The sequence below is a fragment of the Gymnogyps californianus genome, chromosome 1 (assembly GCF_018139145.2).
Source record: "Gymnogyps californianus isolate 813 chromosome 1, ASM1813914v2, whole genome shotgun sequence".
NCBI classification, from domain to species: domain Eukaryota; kingdom Metazoa; phylum Chordata; class Aves; order Accipitriformes; family Cathartidae; genus Gymnogyps; species Gymnogyps californianus.
Window position 1 is genome coordinate 92,022,914 of NC_059471.1, and position 20,255 is coordinate 92,043,168.

Sequence of the window (20,255 nt, forward strand, 5' to 3'; positions counted from 1 at the left end):
CGCGGCCCAGCTGGCTTCCGGGCATTCAGCAAAACCAGGGTCCAGCGGAAGATGCGGCTGCAAGGAGGCTTGCAGCAGAGACCTCTGTTACCGCCGTGAGAGCAACCGCAAAGATGCCAATAAATTAGCTTGTTAGAACAAACCCTCTGTCCGTGTGTGTCTGGGCAAGGCTTTGTTGGGGAACGTGTGCTCCAAAGAGCCTCTGGCCATCCTATGTGACCATTCTGTCAGCCATGGCGGTTGGGCTTAAAGATAACGTTGCCTCTTTTCCCTCTTAGATATGCACAGGCGATCAGACAAGCACACCAACACAGCCAAACCAAAGCTGAGCAACATCCACTCCCTGCTACCTCTGTGCTCGCCATACGAGACAGAGAACACAACACCAGTTGTCTTAGGTAGCACAGTTCCCCGCTCTGGGACGTTTCCCTCCCTCGGCATTGCTGCAGCTCTTCCTGCAAGGTCTACTCGGTAACGTTCTCGTTTCCCTGTTGCAGGGAGTCCAGCTGCTGGTTCTCTTCAACAGCTAGCTCTTCACCCACCCTCCCTTTGTCTTTGCTACCAGCCAGCGCTTGTTACCCCTTGGGTCCCTCTTTTCTCTGTAACAAAGCGATGGACTTTGCGCTCGAATTTATGCTGGCAGTGGTTACGCTTATGCACAGGCATTTTGCAACTCCTTTTCTCCTCTCTCTTCTTCTGGCCTTCTGGATACCTCCTCCCACAGCCCCTCTGTACTTGCGCGCTTCCTTCAAAGGACGCTGCTGAAATCAGCAGTTCCATCTCGGGGTCTCGCTGCTTCTCCTCGAGCTGTTCCTTTTGGAGGGTGGTCCCGTAAAGCAAAGCCCCAAAGGCCTACGGAGGCCATCGGGTTACTCTATTTCTGACCACCAGATCTGCACCCACAGCTGCAGGCTCGTCCACCTCTGGACGCAGTCTGATGGCTGCTGGGAGACGGCTCGTGCGCACAGACCTACTGCTTTTCTTCCTGCGCTATGCCTCCAAAGGAGGGGCATAGCCGGCATGTGTCAGGCAGCTGAGAAGGTCGCTCTTGGTACAGGCATATCTGTGTATTTGTCTGTCCTGGTTTTGGCTGGGGTTAAACGACGACAGGCCCAGGCGTCCAGGTTTTGGCAGCGGTGGAGCTGCAGGGGTGGCCTGTGTGAGAAGAGGCAAAATGCTGCACGGCAGAGTGAGGAGGGAGGAAAGAAGTGTGAGGAACAGCCCTGCGACCACTAAGGTGAGAGGAGGAGGAGGAGGAGGAGGAGGGGAGGAGGTGCTCCAGGCGCCGGAGGAGAGATTCCCCTGCTGCCCTTGGGCAGGACCCAAGTGGAGCAGGCATTGCCCTGCAGCCCTTGGAGAGGAGCAGGCCAGAGCAGGTATCCACGCTGCAGGCCATAGAGCACCCCGCACTGGAGGACGTGGGTATTTCCTGAAGAAACTGTGGCCCGTGCAGAGCCCACGCGGCAGCAGGTTTATCCCGAGGGACTGCGGCCCTTGGGAGGGACCCCACGCTGGAGCAGGGGAAAAGTGTGAGGAGGGAGGAGCAGCAGAGAGGCGCTGGTATGGACTGAGCACAGCCCCCATTCCCCATGCCCCTGCGCCCCTCGGGGAAGTGGGGAGAGGAATCGGGAACGGAGCAGTCAAGCTGAGCGTGGGAAAAAAGGGTTGGGGTGGGAGAGGTGTTTTCAGTTTTGTCTTTGTTGCTCACTTCCCTAGATTTTTAATTGGCAACAAGTTAAACCGATTTTCCCCAAGTCAAGTCTGGTTTGGTAGTTGGTAAATGATCTCTAGAACAGAACAGAACAGAACAGAACAGAACAGAACAGAACAGCTCAGCTGGAAGGGATCTACAAGGATCATCTAGTCCAACTGCCTGACCACTTCAAGGCTGACCAAAAGTTAAAGCGTGTTATTAAGGGCATTGTCCAAGTGCCTCTTAAACGCTGACAGGCATGGGGCACGGACCACCTCTCTAGGAAGCCTATTGCAAGTGTTTGAGCACCCTCTTGGTAAAGAAATGCTTCCTAATGTCCAGGCTAAACCTCCCCTGACTGATGCAGCTTTGAACCGCTCCCACACGTCCTGTCACTGGATCCCAGGGAGAAGAGATCAGAGATCAGCACCTCCCTCTCCACTTCCCCTCCTCAGGAAGCCATAGAAAGCAATGAGGTCGCCCCTCAGCCTCCTGTTCTCCAAAGCAGACAAACCCAGAGACCTCAGCCGCTCCTCGCAGGACTTGTTCTCTAGACCCTTCACCAGCTTCGTTGCTCTCCTTTGGACGCGCTCCAGCACCTCAGTGTCTTTCTTGTAGTGAGGGGCCCAAAAGCGAACACAGTATTCGAGGTGCGGCCTCACCAGTGCCGAGTACGGGGGGACGATCACTTCCCTAGTCCTGCTGGCCACACTAGTTCTGATACAAGCCAGGATGCTATTGGTCACCTTCTTGGCCACCTGGGCATGCTGCCGGCTCATATTCAGCCGGCTGTCGACCAACACCCCCAGGTCCTTTTCCGCTGGGCAGCTTTCCAGCCACTCTTCCCGCTCTTGTTACGACGCAAGTGCGGGACCTGGCACGTAGCCTTGCGGAGTCTCGTAGAGTTGGCCTCGGCCCATCGATCCAGCCTGTCCAGATCCCTCTGTAGGGCCTTCCTACCCTCAAGCAGATCAACACTCCCGCCCAACTTGGTGTCGTCTGCAAACTTACTGAGGGTGCACTCGATCCCCTCGCCCAGGTCACTGATAAAGTTATTAAACAGAACTGGCCCCGGTGCTGAGCCCTGGGCAACACCACTTGTGACCGGCCACCAGCCGGATTTAACTCCATTCACCACAACTCTTTGGGCCCGGCCACGCAGCCAGTTTTTGACCCACTACAGAGTACACCCGTGCAAGCCCTGAGCAGCCAGTTTCTCCAGGAGAATGCTGTGGGAAGTGGTGTCAAAGGCTTTACGAAAGCCCAGGTAAACAACATCCACAGCCTCTCGCTCATCTACTAAGCGGGTCACCTTGTCATAGAAGGAGATCAGGTTAGTGAAGCAGGACTTGCATTAAGTACCTCAGCCTTTTCCTCACCCTTTGTCACTATGTTTCCCCCCACATCCAAGAAAGGAGGGAGATTCTCCTTAGCCCTCCTTTTGTTGCTAATGTGTCTATAGAAACTTTTTTATTGTCTTTTACGGCACTAGCCAAATTAACGGGGAGCTCTGTCCTGCCGGGGGGGTTTGTGCTTTGCACGTTGCAGGGGCCGGAGAGCCAGGGGCGATGGGCGTGGCCGGCCGGGCGGGGTGTCGCCGTGGGGCTCTGGCAGCCGTGACATCACAGAGGACAAGTCACAGAGGGGTGTCACCAAGGGTGCCAGCCGGCAGCGCCGCCGCTGCAGTACGGCTCGGGCCAGCGGTGAGTGGGGCAGGCGGGGGGAAGGCTGGGCTGGGCGAGGGCCGGGGCAGAAGCGCCAGCCCCCGGGGGGGTTTCTAAGGCTGGGGCGAGGGCACAGCCGCTGCGGGGAGCGCCTTGGGCAGGGCAGGTGCCGCCCTCGGGGCTGGGCGCAGAGGTGCCCGGGGCTGCCAGCCACGGCGAGTGGCCGGGGAGGGGCTGCGGGGATGTGCCCTCATCCCCGCAGCGCTCACCAACCTTCCCCTTGCTGCCTCCGAGCTCCCTCGTCCCCTCTCCCACCCGTCCCCGGGCCCCTGCGTCTCCTGCCCCCGCTGCCCCAGCCGCCATCTCCCTCCCAGCCAGCCCCGCTGAGCCCCTTCTCTCCCTCCTCCTCCAGGCCATGGCTGTGGGCATCACCCACATCCTGACCGTGCTGAGCATCGTGCAATACGCGCTGAGGGTGGGTGAGCGGAGAGACGCGGCCACGCAAGACCTCCTGCGGCAGCATGAGGAGCAGCAGAGTCGGGAGATGACTTGGCTGCTGGAGGAGATGGAGCAGAGGAGCCAGGAGCCGCGCGGGCTCCTCCAGGAAGGCGTGCTCCTCGCTGCTGGCCAGCACTGGTGGTTTTGGGCCTCTGCCGAAACCCTGCTCATACTGTTTGGGCTCTGCTGGCTGCCCAGGCGGAGGAGCGCTGACTCAAACAGCGGCAGCCAGCAGGGAAGCTCCAGCAGTGCGGAGCGGGAGGGAGAGGAGGATGACTGGGAGGACAAACCAGACCCTTATGACACTCTGGGTCAAGATAAGTCTCTGGATAAGGCGGGGACCTCCACTGCGTTTGCCAAGCCCTTCCCAAGAACACCTTTCTGACGGGGCTGCATCCAGCCGTGGGAGCGGGCAGCGCCTACGAAGACCTGAGCGCCCACAAGGACAACATCATCGACCGCCTGCTGCTCGTGCCCCTGAGACCGCCCATCATCACTTCTTCCACCGGAGCTGGGCAGCGTGGGGAAGATGCCGGCGAGGCACTCCTGCATCTGCGTGGAGCTGGCGTGCATGTGCAAGACGGAGCAGCTTTGATTCCTCCTACACCTTGAGGATGAGCGGAAGAGGAGTCGGGGCTCCTGCTTCCTGCGCAACCTTGGCAGCCGCCCCTGCCTCGACGTGGGCAACCCGCCTGCTGGTTGCAGCTCTTGCTGAGGGCAGCCTGGCTGTTATTTCCCCAGTCGCTCCACTGCCAAGGGACGGTGCTGCCCCCCTCCTGCTCCTGCAAGCTCCAGCTGAGCAATACCTCCAAGAGTACCCACGGATGCGTAGGACAGTAGGATAGTCTTGGTAGACATAGATAAGGTAGCTAGGAGTTGTTTCCTGCGTAGTTTAGGCTCTTCAATAGAAACGGATCTGCATGCGGTAAGGACCGCGGCCCAGCTGGCTTCCGGGCATTCAGCAAAACCAGGGTCCAGCGGAAGATGCGGCTGCAAGGAGGCTTGCAGCAGAGACCTCTGTTACCGCCGTGAGAGCAACCGCAAAGATGCCAATAAACTAGCTTGTTAGAACAAACCCTCTGTCCGTGTGTGTCTGGGCAAGGCTTTGTTGGGGAACGTGTGCTCCAAAGAGCCTCTGGCCATCCTATGTGGCCATTCTGTCAGCCATGGCGGTTGGGCTTAAAGATAACGTTGCCTCTTTTCCCTCTTAGATATGCACAGGCGATCAGACAAGCACACCAACACAGCCAAACCAAAGCTGAGCAACATCCACTCCCTGCTACCTCTGTGCTCGCCATACGAGACAGAGAACACAACACCAGTTGTCTTAGGTAGCACAGTTCCCCGCTCTGGGACGTTTCCCTCCCTCGGCATTGCTGCAGCTCTTCCTGCAAGGTCTACTCGGTAACGTTCTCGTTTCCCTGTTGCAGGGAGTCCAGCTGCTGGTTCTCTTCAACAGCTAGCTCTTCACCCACCCTCCCTTTGTCTTTGCTACCAGCCAGCGCTTGTTACCCCTTGGGTCCCTCTTTTCTCTGTAACAAAGCGATGGACTTTGCGCTCGAATTTATGCTGGCAGTGGTTACGCTTATGCACAGGCATTTTGCAACTCCTTTTCTCCTCTCTCTTCTTCTGGCCTTCTGGATACCTCCTCCCACAGCCCCTCTGTACTTGCGCGCTTCCTTCAAAGGACGCTGCTGAAATCAGCAGTTCCATCTCGGGGTCTCGCTGCTTCTCCTCGAGCTGTTCCTTTTGGAGGGTGGTCCCGTAAAGCAAAGCCCCAAAGGCCTACGGAGGCCATCGGGTTACTCTATTTCTGACCACCAGATCTGCACCCACAGCTGCAGGCTCGTCCACCTCTGGACGCAGTCTGATGGCTGCTGGGAGACGGCTCGTGCGCACAGACCTACTGCTTTTCTTCCTGCGCTATGCCTCCAAAGGAGGGCATAGCCGGCATGTGTCAGGCAGCTGAGAAGGTCGCTCTTGGTACAGGCATATCTGTGTATTTGTCTGTCCTGGTTTTGGCTGGGGTTAAACGACGACAGGCCCAGGCGTCCAGGTTTTGGCAGCGGTGGAGCTGCAGGGGTGGCCTGTGTGAGAAGAGGCAAAATGCTGCACGGCAGAGTGAGGAGGGAGGAAAGAAGTGTGAGGAACAGCCCTGCGACCACTAAGGTGAGAGGAGGAGGAGGAGGAGGAGGGGAGGAGGTGCTCCAGGCGCCGGAGGAGAGATTCCCCTGCTGCCCTTGGGCAGGACCCAAGTGGAGCAGGCATTGCCCTGCAGCCCTTGGAGAGGAGCAGGCCAGAGCAGGTATCCACGCTGCAGGCCATAGAGCACCCCGCACTGGAGGACGTGGGTATTTCCTGAAGAAACTGTGGCCCGTGCAGAGCCCACGCGGCAGCAGGTTTATCCCGAGGGACTGCGGCCCTTGGGAGGGACCCCACGCTGGAGCAGGGGAAAAGTGTGAGGAGGGAGGAGCAGCAGAGAGGCGCTGGTATGGACTGAGCACAGCCCCCATTCCCCATGCCCCTGCGCCCCTCGGGGAAGTGGGGAGAGGAATCGGGAACGGAGCAGTCAAGCTGAGCGTGGGAAAAAAGGGTTGGGGTGGGAGAGGTGTTTTCAGTTTTGTCTTTGTTGCTCACTTCCCTAGATTTTTAATTGGCAACAAGTTAAACCGATTTTCCCCAAGTCAAGTCTGGTTTGGTAGTTGGTAAATGATCTCTAGAACAGAACAGAACAGAACAGAACAGAACAGAACAGACTAGCTCAGCTGGAAGGGATCTACAAGGATCATCTAGTCCAACTGCCTGACCACTTCAAGGCTGACCAAAAGTTAAAGCGTGTTATTAAGGGCATTGTCCAAGTGCCTCTTAAACGCTGACAGGCATGGGGCACGGACCACCTCTCTAGGAAGCCTATTGCAAGTGTTTGAGCACCCTCTTGGTAAAGAAATGCTTCCTAATGTCCAGGCTAAACCTCCCCTGACTGATGCAGCTTTGAACCGCTCCCACACGTCCTGTCACTGGATCCCAGGGAGAAGAGATCAGCACCTCCCTCTCCACTTCCCCTCCTCAGGAAGCCGTAGAGAGCAATGAGGTTGTGCTATTATACCTTCAGGAGACCTGGTACACACTGTGACAGTTGCAACTACTAAGTAAAAAGATATAAAGAAAGAAAGCCAAATGTACAGTTCATAGTAGAGCTACTCTAAGAGAAGGTTTCTGCAAGAAAACAGAGAACCCCTATAAGCACAATGTCAGCTTGGAAATGCCTGAAAATACAAGTAATAGCTTAGATCTAAATTTGGTTTCCAAACATGGTTTTCCATTTGAGAGCTTCTGGAGCCAGAGATTTCATAAAGTCAAACTTCTACAAGTATGTCATGCAATTTATAATTCATTACTACACCTCAATAGATTCCTGTCAAACAATATTAGCTTGGAAGTAATCCCCACCCACAGAGCTGTCTACAGTAAGAGATAAGCAAATTTCTATGACGGTGCAGCACACAAATGAAAACATTTAGGGAGAATAATAAGTGAATTGGTGTGACTGTTTTTGTACAACTACTGTAATTCTGTTATACGATGACAGAAGAATATTCCTCCATTTGACTACACAATCCACCCTGCATCAAAACACAGGGTGTGTAACAAGTAAAGTGGTCTGCAATGGCAGAATTTTGGACTTGACCATGCAGACAATTTTCTGGCCCAGATCTTTATGACAGAGGTGATAAGCAACAGTTTCTTAATGAAGAACCAAAGACACAGGTTCTTACCGGAAAAAAAAAAAAAAGGAAAAAGAGTTTAGGGGCATAGTTCTTTAGCTTTAGGTATCTAAGTATCTTAATAACTAAATATTTGGGGCAGAGTTTTAAATATCCATATGCTAGGTTCTAGTGCCTCTTTATTTCTTTACCAGTCTCTCCTTTCCTTGAATAAATATTTTCAATAATTACCTTGGAAAGATAAGGAGTCCATTTTCCACTTTTATATTGAAATAGCGTATGTCATAATCTGGCCCACTGTTGGAACACCTATGAAGTACAATATCATAAAAAACTTGGAGAAGAATCTCTAACCTTGCATTTTTCCAACTGAGTTTTTACTGTAGCAGGATCTGTTGCTGGTGTGGGTTGTGCTTTCAGCCAGTTTTCTGCAGTAATTGCTGTCTGCTCCAGTTGCTGCAGCTGGGAGTAGAAGTCAATGATGTTACTTTGGTACTCCAGCCATGCCAGTCTTTCACTCAGCAACTGACAGAACTCAATCCAGCGGCTCTTCAGCTGCTCTGAGGCCTGTCTAATGTTGTCAGCATTCAGACCCTCTAGAAAGAAAACAAGAGAAGACGACACTTAAAGATAAATAAGTCACAAAGGAAAAAAAAGTAAAATAATTTAACAATTCAATTTCTGTATTTGAGAGCTCATACATCCAGTTAATGATTTATCATCAAATAACAGTCCTGAACATACAAATGTTACACATTAGTGGAGAAAGCATTTAAAAAATATTTTAAGTTGCTGCCAGGGTACTTTTGTTGCTATGGGAATGAATTATAATGTGCATTAAAGTACAAGAATGGGAATAAAGCAGAAAGTAGAGCTACAATACATAAAGCTAATTAAAACTGCTGTAAGAAATAAGGAAATGTCTGACAGCTGGATTTTGAAAACTATGTCTGGACTGTAATTAGATTTTATTGTACAAGACTGTTGAGGTTTTTTATAAAAAGGCCAATTTAAATGAATGGGAACTATATTCCACAGTTATTTTGATGTTTCTAATAATCCAACCCTTAAGCTTTGCATCACATGTTATTTTAGAAATATCATAAGCACTAAGGAATAAGCATATGATCAGATCAAACCTCCATCTAGGCCAGTCCCCTGTGTCCAACAGTGACCATCAGTAGACATTAAGCAAAGACTGAGAGCTGACAAACCATAGGTGACACTTCTCTATGATTATTTTCAGACAGGGTTTGGTTTCTCTGATATAGTTTGCCTATTTCTCTCTATAGTTCAATAATCATGCTTAAACTAAAGTTCATAAAATAAAACTGACCTTAGTTACTACAGACAAGGCAATTATTTAGAACTATTTAAACGCAAAAGAGCTCGATATACTCTGTGAAGAAAGTAAGGCAATACGTATCAAAGATAAGCAAAGGGGCCTTACAATAACATCATGTATAATTATTCCGAAACTTCAACTCAGATTGAGTTCAAAATAATATTAACTTAAGCATCTCATTTATTTTTCAGAGGAAGTTTAAATGTAATCCCTAACCTTTTTTACTGGCATGACATATAATGATACACATAGCAATAGGACTGATACTGATTTCAAAATTAATAAACTTCTCAATCCATTGAGTAATGCTACATGTTTAAGAACATTTTTAATAACATCATCACTTAGTCATACACTAGTTAACCAGTAAAACAGAAGCTATGTTTTTGTCAAAATAATCAAATTTAGGGTGTTTTTCTATTTCTTAAAAACAAGTTTAAAAGCAAATGAGACAAAAGCCTTCAGTGCTATACTTCCGTGATTTTTGATATGCTGTCAATATGGTTTATCTTGTTTGCAACCTGTACTCCCAATCTGCAGGAAAATTTCTTTATCAGGGATAAAAAATAGTAAAGTTCATGTGCAATTTTTGAAGGCAGGACATAGGAAATGGAGTCCTAATTACAGCTAAATGCCTTAAATAAAGAGAGTACTGGAAATTTATTATAAAAAAATTTTCTAAGGAATGACTATAATGCATGCTATATGGTAAACTGCACTAAATGATAATCTGGGATCATGTCTGTTGTGGAGCACCATAGTTCTCTGGCAAATCCTATTCTGGATTCAGCTCAGGGCTATTCCATTCAGAGTCGCTTGGAAACAGCCCACTTGGAAACAGACTGCGCAGTACCTGATAGCGGTTCCCTGGACATGCTCTGTTTCTGGGATGTTGCCCTAGCCAAGCAAATTGTACATGATTTCAAAAAGTACAAGCAAAAATGTAGATAGATAGGAAGCCCAGTACTACTGGGAGATAATGGCAACTGTGGTGGTTGGAGCAGCTATACGTACGTATTATACTCCAGAAACTGGATAGCACAGTTTAAAGGCTGAGCAAGGATATAAAATGAACCTTAAAGCATAAAGAGGTAAGCCGTATTTTGACACATCTTAATAAAATCCAACACTGATCTGGTCTTTTGTGTCTGTGTGTTTGAATCTGGAGATGTGGTATGCATAACTACATTTTCTTAAAATGCAATGTCTAATAAACATATAGTAATATGTGAAGAGGCAGTATAAACCTGAATGGCATAGCATGTCTGAATAACAACAATCAGAGATGACCAGGCACATAGATACTGAATCTTACCAACAGCAAGAACAACCACATATATAGAACACAAGCCTTTAACTATGCTATATTTCAACAATTGCTTCTGTCCTGTTGTGACTTTGGTTATACAAATGCTGTATAGTCATAACAGAGAGCAGATATCTTTGCCGCTGTGTTCATGGTTACCTCTGAACCTGGAAGACACTGCCTATGAGTTTGGCAGAGTAGATATAAAAAGATCACTTCTATTTACTTCTCCTTTCCTCTCTTTTCAGCTGCCACAGTCTCCAAAGTACCCTTAGGCAAGATTATTATTACCAGGGGAAGTGCAGTCATGGATTCTCCTTACATAATAATACTTTTCACTGTAATATTTTCTTCAAGGATTCAGAGAGGACTGTATTTCAGATGACAATCTAGATTCATCAGATCCTCTTTTCTTCTTTTCACTCATATGTCCCTCTTAACATAACATCTAAATATGTGAAAATACCCAATATTATTCAATTTTTTAAAATTCTTTAATATCTAAACTTTGAGTCTAAATGTGATTCCACAAGTGCACAGATGAACAAAGAAATGCTTTTGATCTTCATGTAACTGAAGCGGACAGTACAAGACTGGAGTGTGCAGAGCCATGTTTGGTAAAAGATTGCAGAGGTGCACCTCTATTAGGCAACACAATATCCTACTGAAAGGAAGACCCATCTGAAAATCTCCATAGGATGCATTTTTAAAACTCTCTTAATTCGTAGTCCGCTCAGGTAATTCAAAGTTGTCTATCAGATGTTGGTATGTCATTTCCAGAAGGATGTAAGAAAATGGCCATTACTTGCATTTGAAATCATTTGGGCAAATTTGTCAAAATTTTGTCTTATTTTGAAGAAAGCTAGTCCTTCTTCTCATTGAAAATGACGAATCAATAACTATTTGAGTAGTTGAAGCAATGAGGGCATAATTTTAATGTTTTCATTTGCTCGTTAAATTGGTGAAAATCAAGAATTTGAAACTAACTTCCATGATAAGTTCTGATTTCTTCATTGTCTTTAGCAACTTTAGCAACCACCAGCTTTCATTCATGATGTTAACATCAGTCCCCTTACTTTGTTTCACTCATGGCGGCGAGACATACCAAAAATTGACAAGCAGGCGAAGAAACAATATAAGACCCATTCTCTGGTAAAACAATATTATTTTAGGAATAATGGTTCACAGTCTTTTCATGTTTCTTATTCTAAAAGCTTCCTATATTATCAGTGAATAAATATACTGTACCCAGAGGAAACAGATCATTATCTGAAGTGCATCCATTAATTGTATTGCCTTGTGTACTGTGCATAACAAATTGCACCTGAGTATTTTTAATTGTGCAGCACCTTACATGCAAGTACTTTGGAATTGCCACTTAATATGAAGTATATCTTTTTAAGTGCATTTATCATTTGCTACGGTCCTATGATAAAATAATGTAATATTATCTGTGTTTTTATAGCTTTTGACTCATAAGCGTATGTGAAATAGTAACTCACAAGATAATATATTTCTTCCACAGAACAGTGGCACTTAACAATTACATGTTTTATCACAACAAATTCATTTGTAGTCACTTTAATGCTATCAAAATTCTCTGAGTATTCATTTGATGCCCTATTTATTTTATTCTAAACTACCATAATAGTCAAGTGTCCACTCAAACTGCTAAACTGCTTCACTCACGCATCAACAGGTTTGTTATTCTATTTTAGAATAGAATTTAGAAAAGAAAAACAGAATAGAATTTTTTTGTAGAAACACTGGTAAACAGAAGATGTAAGTTTTCTTTGATTGTAATCATCAGACTTCTTTATAAGCATGGGCAAGGAGAGGCAGAGCAAGGCCCATGCAGAAGATGGGTGATTGGGTAAAGAATCATCCACCAAAAGCACCAATGATTTCCCCTGTGACGGGAAAAGTCCTTCAAATGGCGATGTCCAGACACATTGCTTGCAAACACAAGAATAGCTATGCTGTGTGAGATGGCAGTTCTTTCTAGTGCAAAATACTTTTGCTGACAATGGCTGAAAGCATTTATGTAAGGCAAGAATAGTGCCCTGTATAAATAAATTTCCTCAGAATATTTTCCTCTGTGCTAAGGAACAAATAAATGAAACCCTAAATAAATCAATCCAATTCTCTCCAGAATTTGAATCCTATTTTTTACTTATTGCCCCTCCTATCACAGTAAAAATAAAAGCAAGAAAATAAATATAAATAATACAACAATGAAATTCACCACCATTCTGAATTCTTTCTTATAATCCACCAGAGGTGTTCATCTTTTTATGCTCTTCATCTGTTAGATTCAGAATCTTGTTTATGAGCAAAGAGGAAGCACATTTTACATGTAAGTAAAGCCAAGAATTTAGTGATAGCATAATTGGAATCTTAAGGATCTAATCATTATTAGTCCAGATCTAATTGATACACAATAAGTAAAAAATAACAATGCAGTTAAAATTGTCATCACTTGACTTCACAACTGATCTATGCCTTAAATCTCTTTGCCTTGTGTAGTCTTTTAATTACAGATTACACTGCAAATGCATGACAATCATCAATTGTATCACTGACTGGTTTCTCTAAAGAAAGCACCGCACCAAATAACAACGGAAGCATCATCATTTGTGATTTGTAAATCGTGATAGTTAAAAAGGTTTTTCATTCAAGATAACATAGTACATCTTCCCTCCACTAGATGTCAAACTGCATGTCTCCCACAAATCCATAAAGACACATTAATTCCCATTCCTTCCCACATTATGGAAAAGAGTTCCAGCATTAGAAGAGGAAGGTATGTAGGCATAGTCTGTCTCTCTGTTGAACCTTATTTTGGAGATTCAGCAAAACTTTCCTATGCTATATCCTTTCCTCTTGTTCTTAGCGAATCCAGCAACCAACAACAACAACAAAAAAAAAACCAGAGATGAAGACTGTATGTCCCAAATTAATTTCCACAAGCCATACAAAGACTAAAGAAACTTAGTTGAATTACTGTGGAAAATATAAAGCTGCATAAGTTTATTACAGTTTGAGATGTAGGTTTAAAGTTGAGTTACTTTTTTTACATAGCTTTTAGTTCAATGTCAATTTAGAGATAATCCCATTAATTGCAATTGCATTAGATCAGAATGATTTGGAAGAAAAGACAAATAGAAAATTTGTTGTATTTAAAAGTACAAAGCCTGAACATGGCCATTAACTTCCTCTACACTCAAAGCATAATTTTGAACACCTAGCAAGATATTCCATTTGCAAATTCTTTGTTAAAATCACCTTACAGTTCTCCTCAACTAATGTTAATTATTTAATTCTACTCTCTACCACTCCCACTTGGTGGTGATTACCGCATTATTTAATCATTTCATACACTATTCTTCAAATTGCCTTTGCAGCAGTGGAGTAGCTCAAAGTCCCATAAACATTTTAGGCTTCAAGTCCAGAGGAACTGTTTCTCTTTTCAAAGGAATGTTTCTTCCCTAAAACCATGACAAAAAAGAATCTTCATTCTCACAGGCAACTAACCTGTCATCCCTGCTAGAATATTCTTGCTACCAAGGCTACCACAATATATGGCATGATACAGAGCTCAGAGCAGTTTATAGGAAACAGATAAAGTCATGCTGCCTTAGCTAGTCTACCCTGTGCTTGCACCCCAACTGGAAGATGTGCTTCCTAAAAAAACATTGATTTGGGAGACATTGGAAATATTTATATGCACATCTAGCCACAGTTGAGATCACAACATCTATAAACTATGAATAAGCATGGACCCATGGACTGAAGGAGAAAAAAGAGAACCTTGAGTTAAAACCACATAAGAATATTTAAGATCGAATGTTAATCTACTTGATACTAGGCATGGTAGGTAGTACAGTACCTGAAAAGTAATATATAACGTGCTAGTGAGTTCTGCAAGTAAAACCGAAATTAGTCACCAGAAAGTACTATATAATCTAAAGAAATTGAAGCTGGAATTCTTGAGGTGCAAGTCTGCATTTGGCCAAAGAAATAGTGGGGCACTACTAAATGTGCCCTAGACAGATTCCGCCCAAAATAACAACCTCGATGTGGCAGCATACAAATTTCAAATACAGCCTTAAAAGTCCTGTATGACCAGTTCTCCCAGGCAGAAAACATGTCCAAAAAAATTGATAGAATTCTTTATACGATCAGCCATGGAAAACTGCCCAAATGATTTCAAAGAGGGTGCAGATGTTACTAGACTCCCTTCAGTCTATTCACTGAGCCTGGGAAGGGAAACCTTGCAACAGTTGTTACAGTAATGATAATTAAATATGCCCCACACATTAAATATGGTCACTTTTAAAATATTACACCTTCGTACTTCAGCAAGATAATTTTAGGATTCCATCAAATTTGTTTAGCTTGGCCAGTTAGTACCTCAAACTCAAAGCATTTCATTTTTAGCAATTAAATTCTTGATTCTTCATTATAACAATTTAATATAAAATATATGTTCTGAAGCTCATTGCTTTCAACATCTGTATTTCTGGTAATCATATCAGTATGACAGATGTTGGCCCATGTTTAATATTTTATTGCAAAGTTAGACATTCTTTAATATCAAGGACAATGGCATGACTTAAAATTTTACTTCCATCTACCTTTCTTTGTTTTTTTGTTTTCCCTTAAAAATATCTAAAAGTTCAAAAGAATGACATAACAGAATTTTTTTTTTAAATCAATAATAAAAAGAAAAAAACTTACACCTAATTTTCTTAAGTTACATAAGCTTTGACGTTTATTATCTTTGAAAAGCCGAATGTCAAAAATCTCTTCCAAAACCCAATAAAATGTTATATGTTCTATGATCCAGAACATTACAGCAATATGTATATTACAAAACATACATTGTATATTATAAGTCAGAAAGCACTTTCTTCAAACTGTTCAGAGTAAAGCTTTCAGAGCTTTCTAACTCAGATGAGTTAATGTACCTTCAAAAGCTTAGCATACTCAGAAAATAAGATTGCTACTTAAGTCTCTGCACAGAACAGATTGTTAATATACAGTTCATTACTGTGAGCAAGTTTTACACACATTTCTTTTCATGGTACTAAAGTGGTAAGATTTTTTTTCTCTTTTCTAATTAACAGATTTAACATTCAGAAATAATAAAAGAAATATAAGGCAATATCACTTTACTGTTCCATTTCAACAGCATTTGCTAATATAATTCTTGTGATAAATATGAACCTGTGCGTTTATCAAATCCCTAAGAAGATTATCTAAATCAACTCCCATGTAATTACCATTCACCATCTGTTCCACCAGGGCCTCAGCTGATCTGCTGGCATCTTGCAGTTTTCTGTACTTCTCAGGCTTTTCTCGCTGGATGGCCTGCAGCATGACAGGAAAGGTGAGTATTTCAACAGAGGGATTTTGAAGAAGAAAGTTATTAATCTCAGGGATGTCTTCTGATTTCTCAAGACCATTTAACCTGCCATACTGCCCTGACAGCCTCCCGATTTGCAATGAAAGCAGCAAGTACCACACACCATCAGGAAGGGAGTCAGTCATAGTGTCAAATACATAAACTGAGAATCAGAACACAACAGAGTTGACAAATGATACACGTCAGTATTTTACAGACAAATAAGAGACATACAAATTAAGAGCTATTCAAAGCCCAATATTTCAGAATAAAAATATTTGTTCAACAGAAATTGCTTGTGGAAGAATAGATTTGCTCATTTCTCATGATAACAGCAAGAATTGAGCATGCTAACCAAATCACAGGGTTTCATAGCATACTACAGTATTGAATCCATATACCATTTGATTGTTTACTTTTTTGTTTGCATAAAAAACCCTGTAAAATGCATATTAAAGTAGATATCTAACATATATACGAACATATATAGCAGACATCCATATATGAGCTGCTAAGTAAGAATGAGAGTTAAATGCAGAATTAACACAGGCTTCTAGTTATGTATTTTATCTAATACTCTTAATTCACCTTTCTGTACTCAAAAATTTCTCACCCACATTCAGGCTAGCACTCAGGCTAGCTGGTAATGGCTGGCAAATGTTAGCTGCTAAAGTTGAAGGATATAGCAGGAATCTAAGTTTCTAATTTCATTTTGGGTTAGTAGCAATACAGATGGAAAGTAAAATCATTTTTGATCTGACAGCTCCTCAACACTGTCTCATAATTAACATCATGAAGTCATGCTATTGTTTTTAAACTAATTTAGTTGTATAATTTAGGTGTAATTTTGAAGCTCTAAATCAGAAGCCCAAAGAAGCAGCATGGGGCCACAGCCAGGTTTGATACCAAAAATGAAACAGACTATATACCTCCCAGAGATCCTGACCAACACAGTCTCCCATAAATCAGAGTCCCTCACTTCACCGCAGCAGATACACACATACAAAAGGATATGCCACCGCAAATCCTACATGATGTGTATGGAAAGATAGCACACAAACCCTGGCTACGGCTTCTCAGTCTGGCTGACCCTGCTAGGCTTCCCAATCACCTTGTTTATTTCCACAGCAAAGGTATATTCTGTGTGACTTGACTCTTTGGGGGAAAAGGTTCCTTACAACTGGAAAGAAACCTCAAGCAGGTGTCTAAGAATGCATTTAGTAGAATAACCTGATACACTTACATTTGAAAATGTTATTTTTCAAATAGATTGCTGTGCTTAGGAGGAATTAACATAAACACCTTTGAATAAACTCTCTTAAAATAACTTTTAAAGTGTGATGCTTAAAACATCTTCAGTTTAATAAGAAGAAGCTCCCTGGAAGACTTTCCTAGGTGAGGAGACGCTCAGAACTTTAAAGAGAGGTTTTCAGTTAAATTCACACATTTCCACAGCCTACTTATAACTGCCATTCATTTGTGCATCTAGAAATGATTAAACAGCAGGCTTTCTAACAATATACCAAAGTTTCTATCAAACAGTTTCAATAATACAATTTTATATAAATAAAATATATAAAGAAAGGATATTTAGAGAAGAATTAAGGATGGAAATATTTTGGATTTTATAAACTTATCTTTAATATATACCTAAATTATCACTGAAAGATTATGAAGTTTAATACCAATGAGTTAAAGATTACTGTATTAATTATTTATAGTTTTTGTAGGTCAATAAAATCTTCTACCATTCCACTGTACAATTTAAATATTTTCCAATTTAAAAAAAAAAATAGTCTATTAATTCTCTGCAGAGTTCCAAAATTTCTTATAGAATCTTAATTAATACTACTCTGTCTATAATGCTAGGTATAATTAGCATGAGTCTAACTACAGAGAACTCAAAGGAATCATTAAAACACTAAAATATACTGAAAATAATTTTACTCCGTCTGTAATGCCAGATGTGTAATTATCATGAGTGCAACTGTAGTGAGCACAAACAAATCATTAAAAAATCCCTAAAATATACTAAAAATTAGCTTTTTGAAATATAAAAATAATATGACATCGAAGCCTGTGGCAGTGAACCCTTCGGTGTCCAGTAATATGTTATGTATGCAGAAAAATGTGGAGAAATGTCCACCTCTCTCCTGAAAGATTAAAGTTTCCAGGTCCTGACAGAAAATATAAGCACTACATGTGAAGCCCTTAAATAAACATGAAAATCTGGTACATATCAAACTTTCTGTCAATTATTTTTCTCTATTCATTTTTATGTAATTGGCATATATTATAAAAATGAAGGTCTAACACTGGTTACAGGAAGACATACGCTTACACACAGAAAGCACAATGCTAGCCAAAGGAGAAAAGACTGTTCTCTTGTCCCTCATACAAAGACAAATTACCTGATGTGGGGAGAAAAGAGGAAATTCACCCTAGTTACTTATAGCACTAATCACATAGTCCTGCCATTACTCTGTACACACTGCCATTGTCTGCTGAACCTGCAAACTGTGTCTCGGATTTTTAAGCCCTTCAGAAGAAGGATTTCCACAAGCACGTGTAAAGTGCCTAGAAATGAAGGGAGGAGGAGTCCTGGCAACACCTCTCATTTATCTCTCTGGCTCTGTTTTGTTCATTTTTTCCTTTACTGAAAGGGACCATACTCTCGATTCAGGTTCATTTGTGACACAAGGAGGCTGGGATAAGTTTGAAGAGGTTTGTTAAGTTTTGAAACTCTTAGATTCTATACATTGTAATCAACACTCTTTTTGATGAAAAGTTGTGGTAGCAGCAAAGTCACTTCAAAATATTTCCAAATATACAACTTTCCCTTTTTTTACTCTTTTTGTTTTCTGTAAAAGATTTTTTCAGAAAAAACACATCAATACGAGGAAAAAAGTTACCTTTAGAGGCTTTTGTCCAATCAGGGATTAATTCTCTTTTGGACTATTTTGTAACTGGCAATGCAAATATGTAATAGCCTAATTTTAACGGACTGAATAACACAAAAAATTCATCTTTAGCTAAATGCCAGCTGAGGGTGAAGAGGCTATTTTCACAACGCTACGCATTTTATTTGACCCCAAGATTTTAGTTGGCAGTTAATGACTTCATAACCTAGAAAACACCGATGGTCCGAGGAATTCGGACATTATTCATATGAAATCAACATCCTACTTTGAGACCTCTGTGAAAGGATGCATGGTAGCAGTACTCCCTGACCTCCTGTGACTCTGACCACTTATCCCCGAGGGCAGGAGATGGCAACATTATCATCACTGGCTCTGACAGTGATTCAGCTTTCAAATATTCAGGCCCAACAAAGCATGTCTGAAAAAGGTCACTAAAACAAAATGAACAAACGAGAATGGGGCTTTTGAGAATGCCAAGAGAACAAATATAATTGTCTAGGATAGCTGACATTTTCCCTTACATCTGTTCCTTATATGTTTACTTTTGATTCTGAATTTCTAGGTGCTTCTTCTTGGCAAACCAAAACTCCTTTCAAGGACTTTTATTCCCAGTTTATTGATGTATAGTCTCAAATCTGACTTATTATTAAGCAGGACTTTCCATCTAGCAAGTTTTAATTTTTTGCACCTGAACCTTCATATATTTGAACTTGCAATATTGAAAGCTCATTATGGCTTAAGAAAAACAAAAAAGACCTGAGCCATTGCTAGGTCTGTTTTTAGTAAAATATACGTACTAACCGGAAGATGTTAACAGTGTGATGCAGTGTAACGATGTTTACAGCATTAATGTTTGGATGTCTTCATTATTTAGGAGTAGTATGGCTGTTCCACAATGAGACTTCTATACTTATGGTATCTAGTCTGTCTGGTCAGGTAAGGCAAATATCGTTCTTTGGTAGCAAGGAAGGGCTATGAATATTTTTGTTTCTCCCTAGACATAGGAATGGACTTTTTGTGCATGTCTAATATATTCAATCTACGTAATACATCTGCCGAAGGCTAATTTCCTGCCAGTATCCAAAGAGCAGCTGGCTTAGCAAACACAATCAGTGCATTTCATACAGCCTGCTCTTGGCTCCATCTCCCCCAGGCCTCCTCTGAGCTGGGATGGGAGCAGGCTTTTGAACTTGATGAATCATCAATGATGGCAAAAGAGCTTTCCTTGTGACTGTCATTTCTGAAGTCTGCATCCCTCCATCATACAGCAGATGCACTTCCACTATATCATATGGAAGTGACCCCTCATCCAAGAAAAATGATGAGCAGGAGCAAGCTGCCACAACAAGAAAAAAATCATCCAACTAGTAAACTGTCCTCAAAAGAACAGCAGAAAAGAAAGTCATTAGGAAAAGGCCCTAGGACTCAGTACCTACTGTGGTGGGCAAAATGGTAGGTCTGACATCAGCTAAGCACAGGTGTTCCATGCAACACCAATATATAGATTGTCATATAGGGAGAGAACTAAATGATAGCCAGTAAGGGCAAGATGGGACTTCTGCATGCATGTGTACATGGTCGCATGCATGCACGTATAAGTACAACACTGGGGCATGAGTACGTATGTCAGTACAACACAATCTTTTTCAGTTATCACTAACATATGTTTTCCTTTTTGGCTTTTCATCTTTTTTTA

At 42.9% G+C, this 20,255-nt stretch overlaps 1 protein-coding gene across 2 annotated transcripts in view; it reads right to left on the reverse strand.

The window, feature by feature from the left end:
- The window catches only part of DMD (dystrophin), a 922,027-nt gene that overhangs the window by 751,615 nt on the left and 150,157 nt on the right, over window positions 1–20,255 (reverse strand). For both annotated transcript variants that reach the window (XM_050904429.1, XM_050904437.1), the window contains exons 14-15: window positions 15,517–15,604; window positions 7,935–8,176 (exon numbers count right to left, since the gene is read on the reverse strand). In XM_050904429.1, the coding sequence (XP_050760386.1) occupies window positions 7,935–8,176; window positions 15,517–15,604 (330 nt within the window). The remainder of the gene's footprint in view (window positions 1–7,934; window positions 8,177–15,516; window positions 15,605–20,255) is intronic.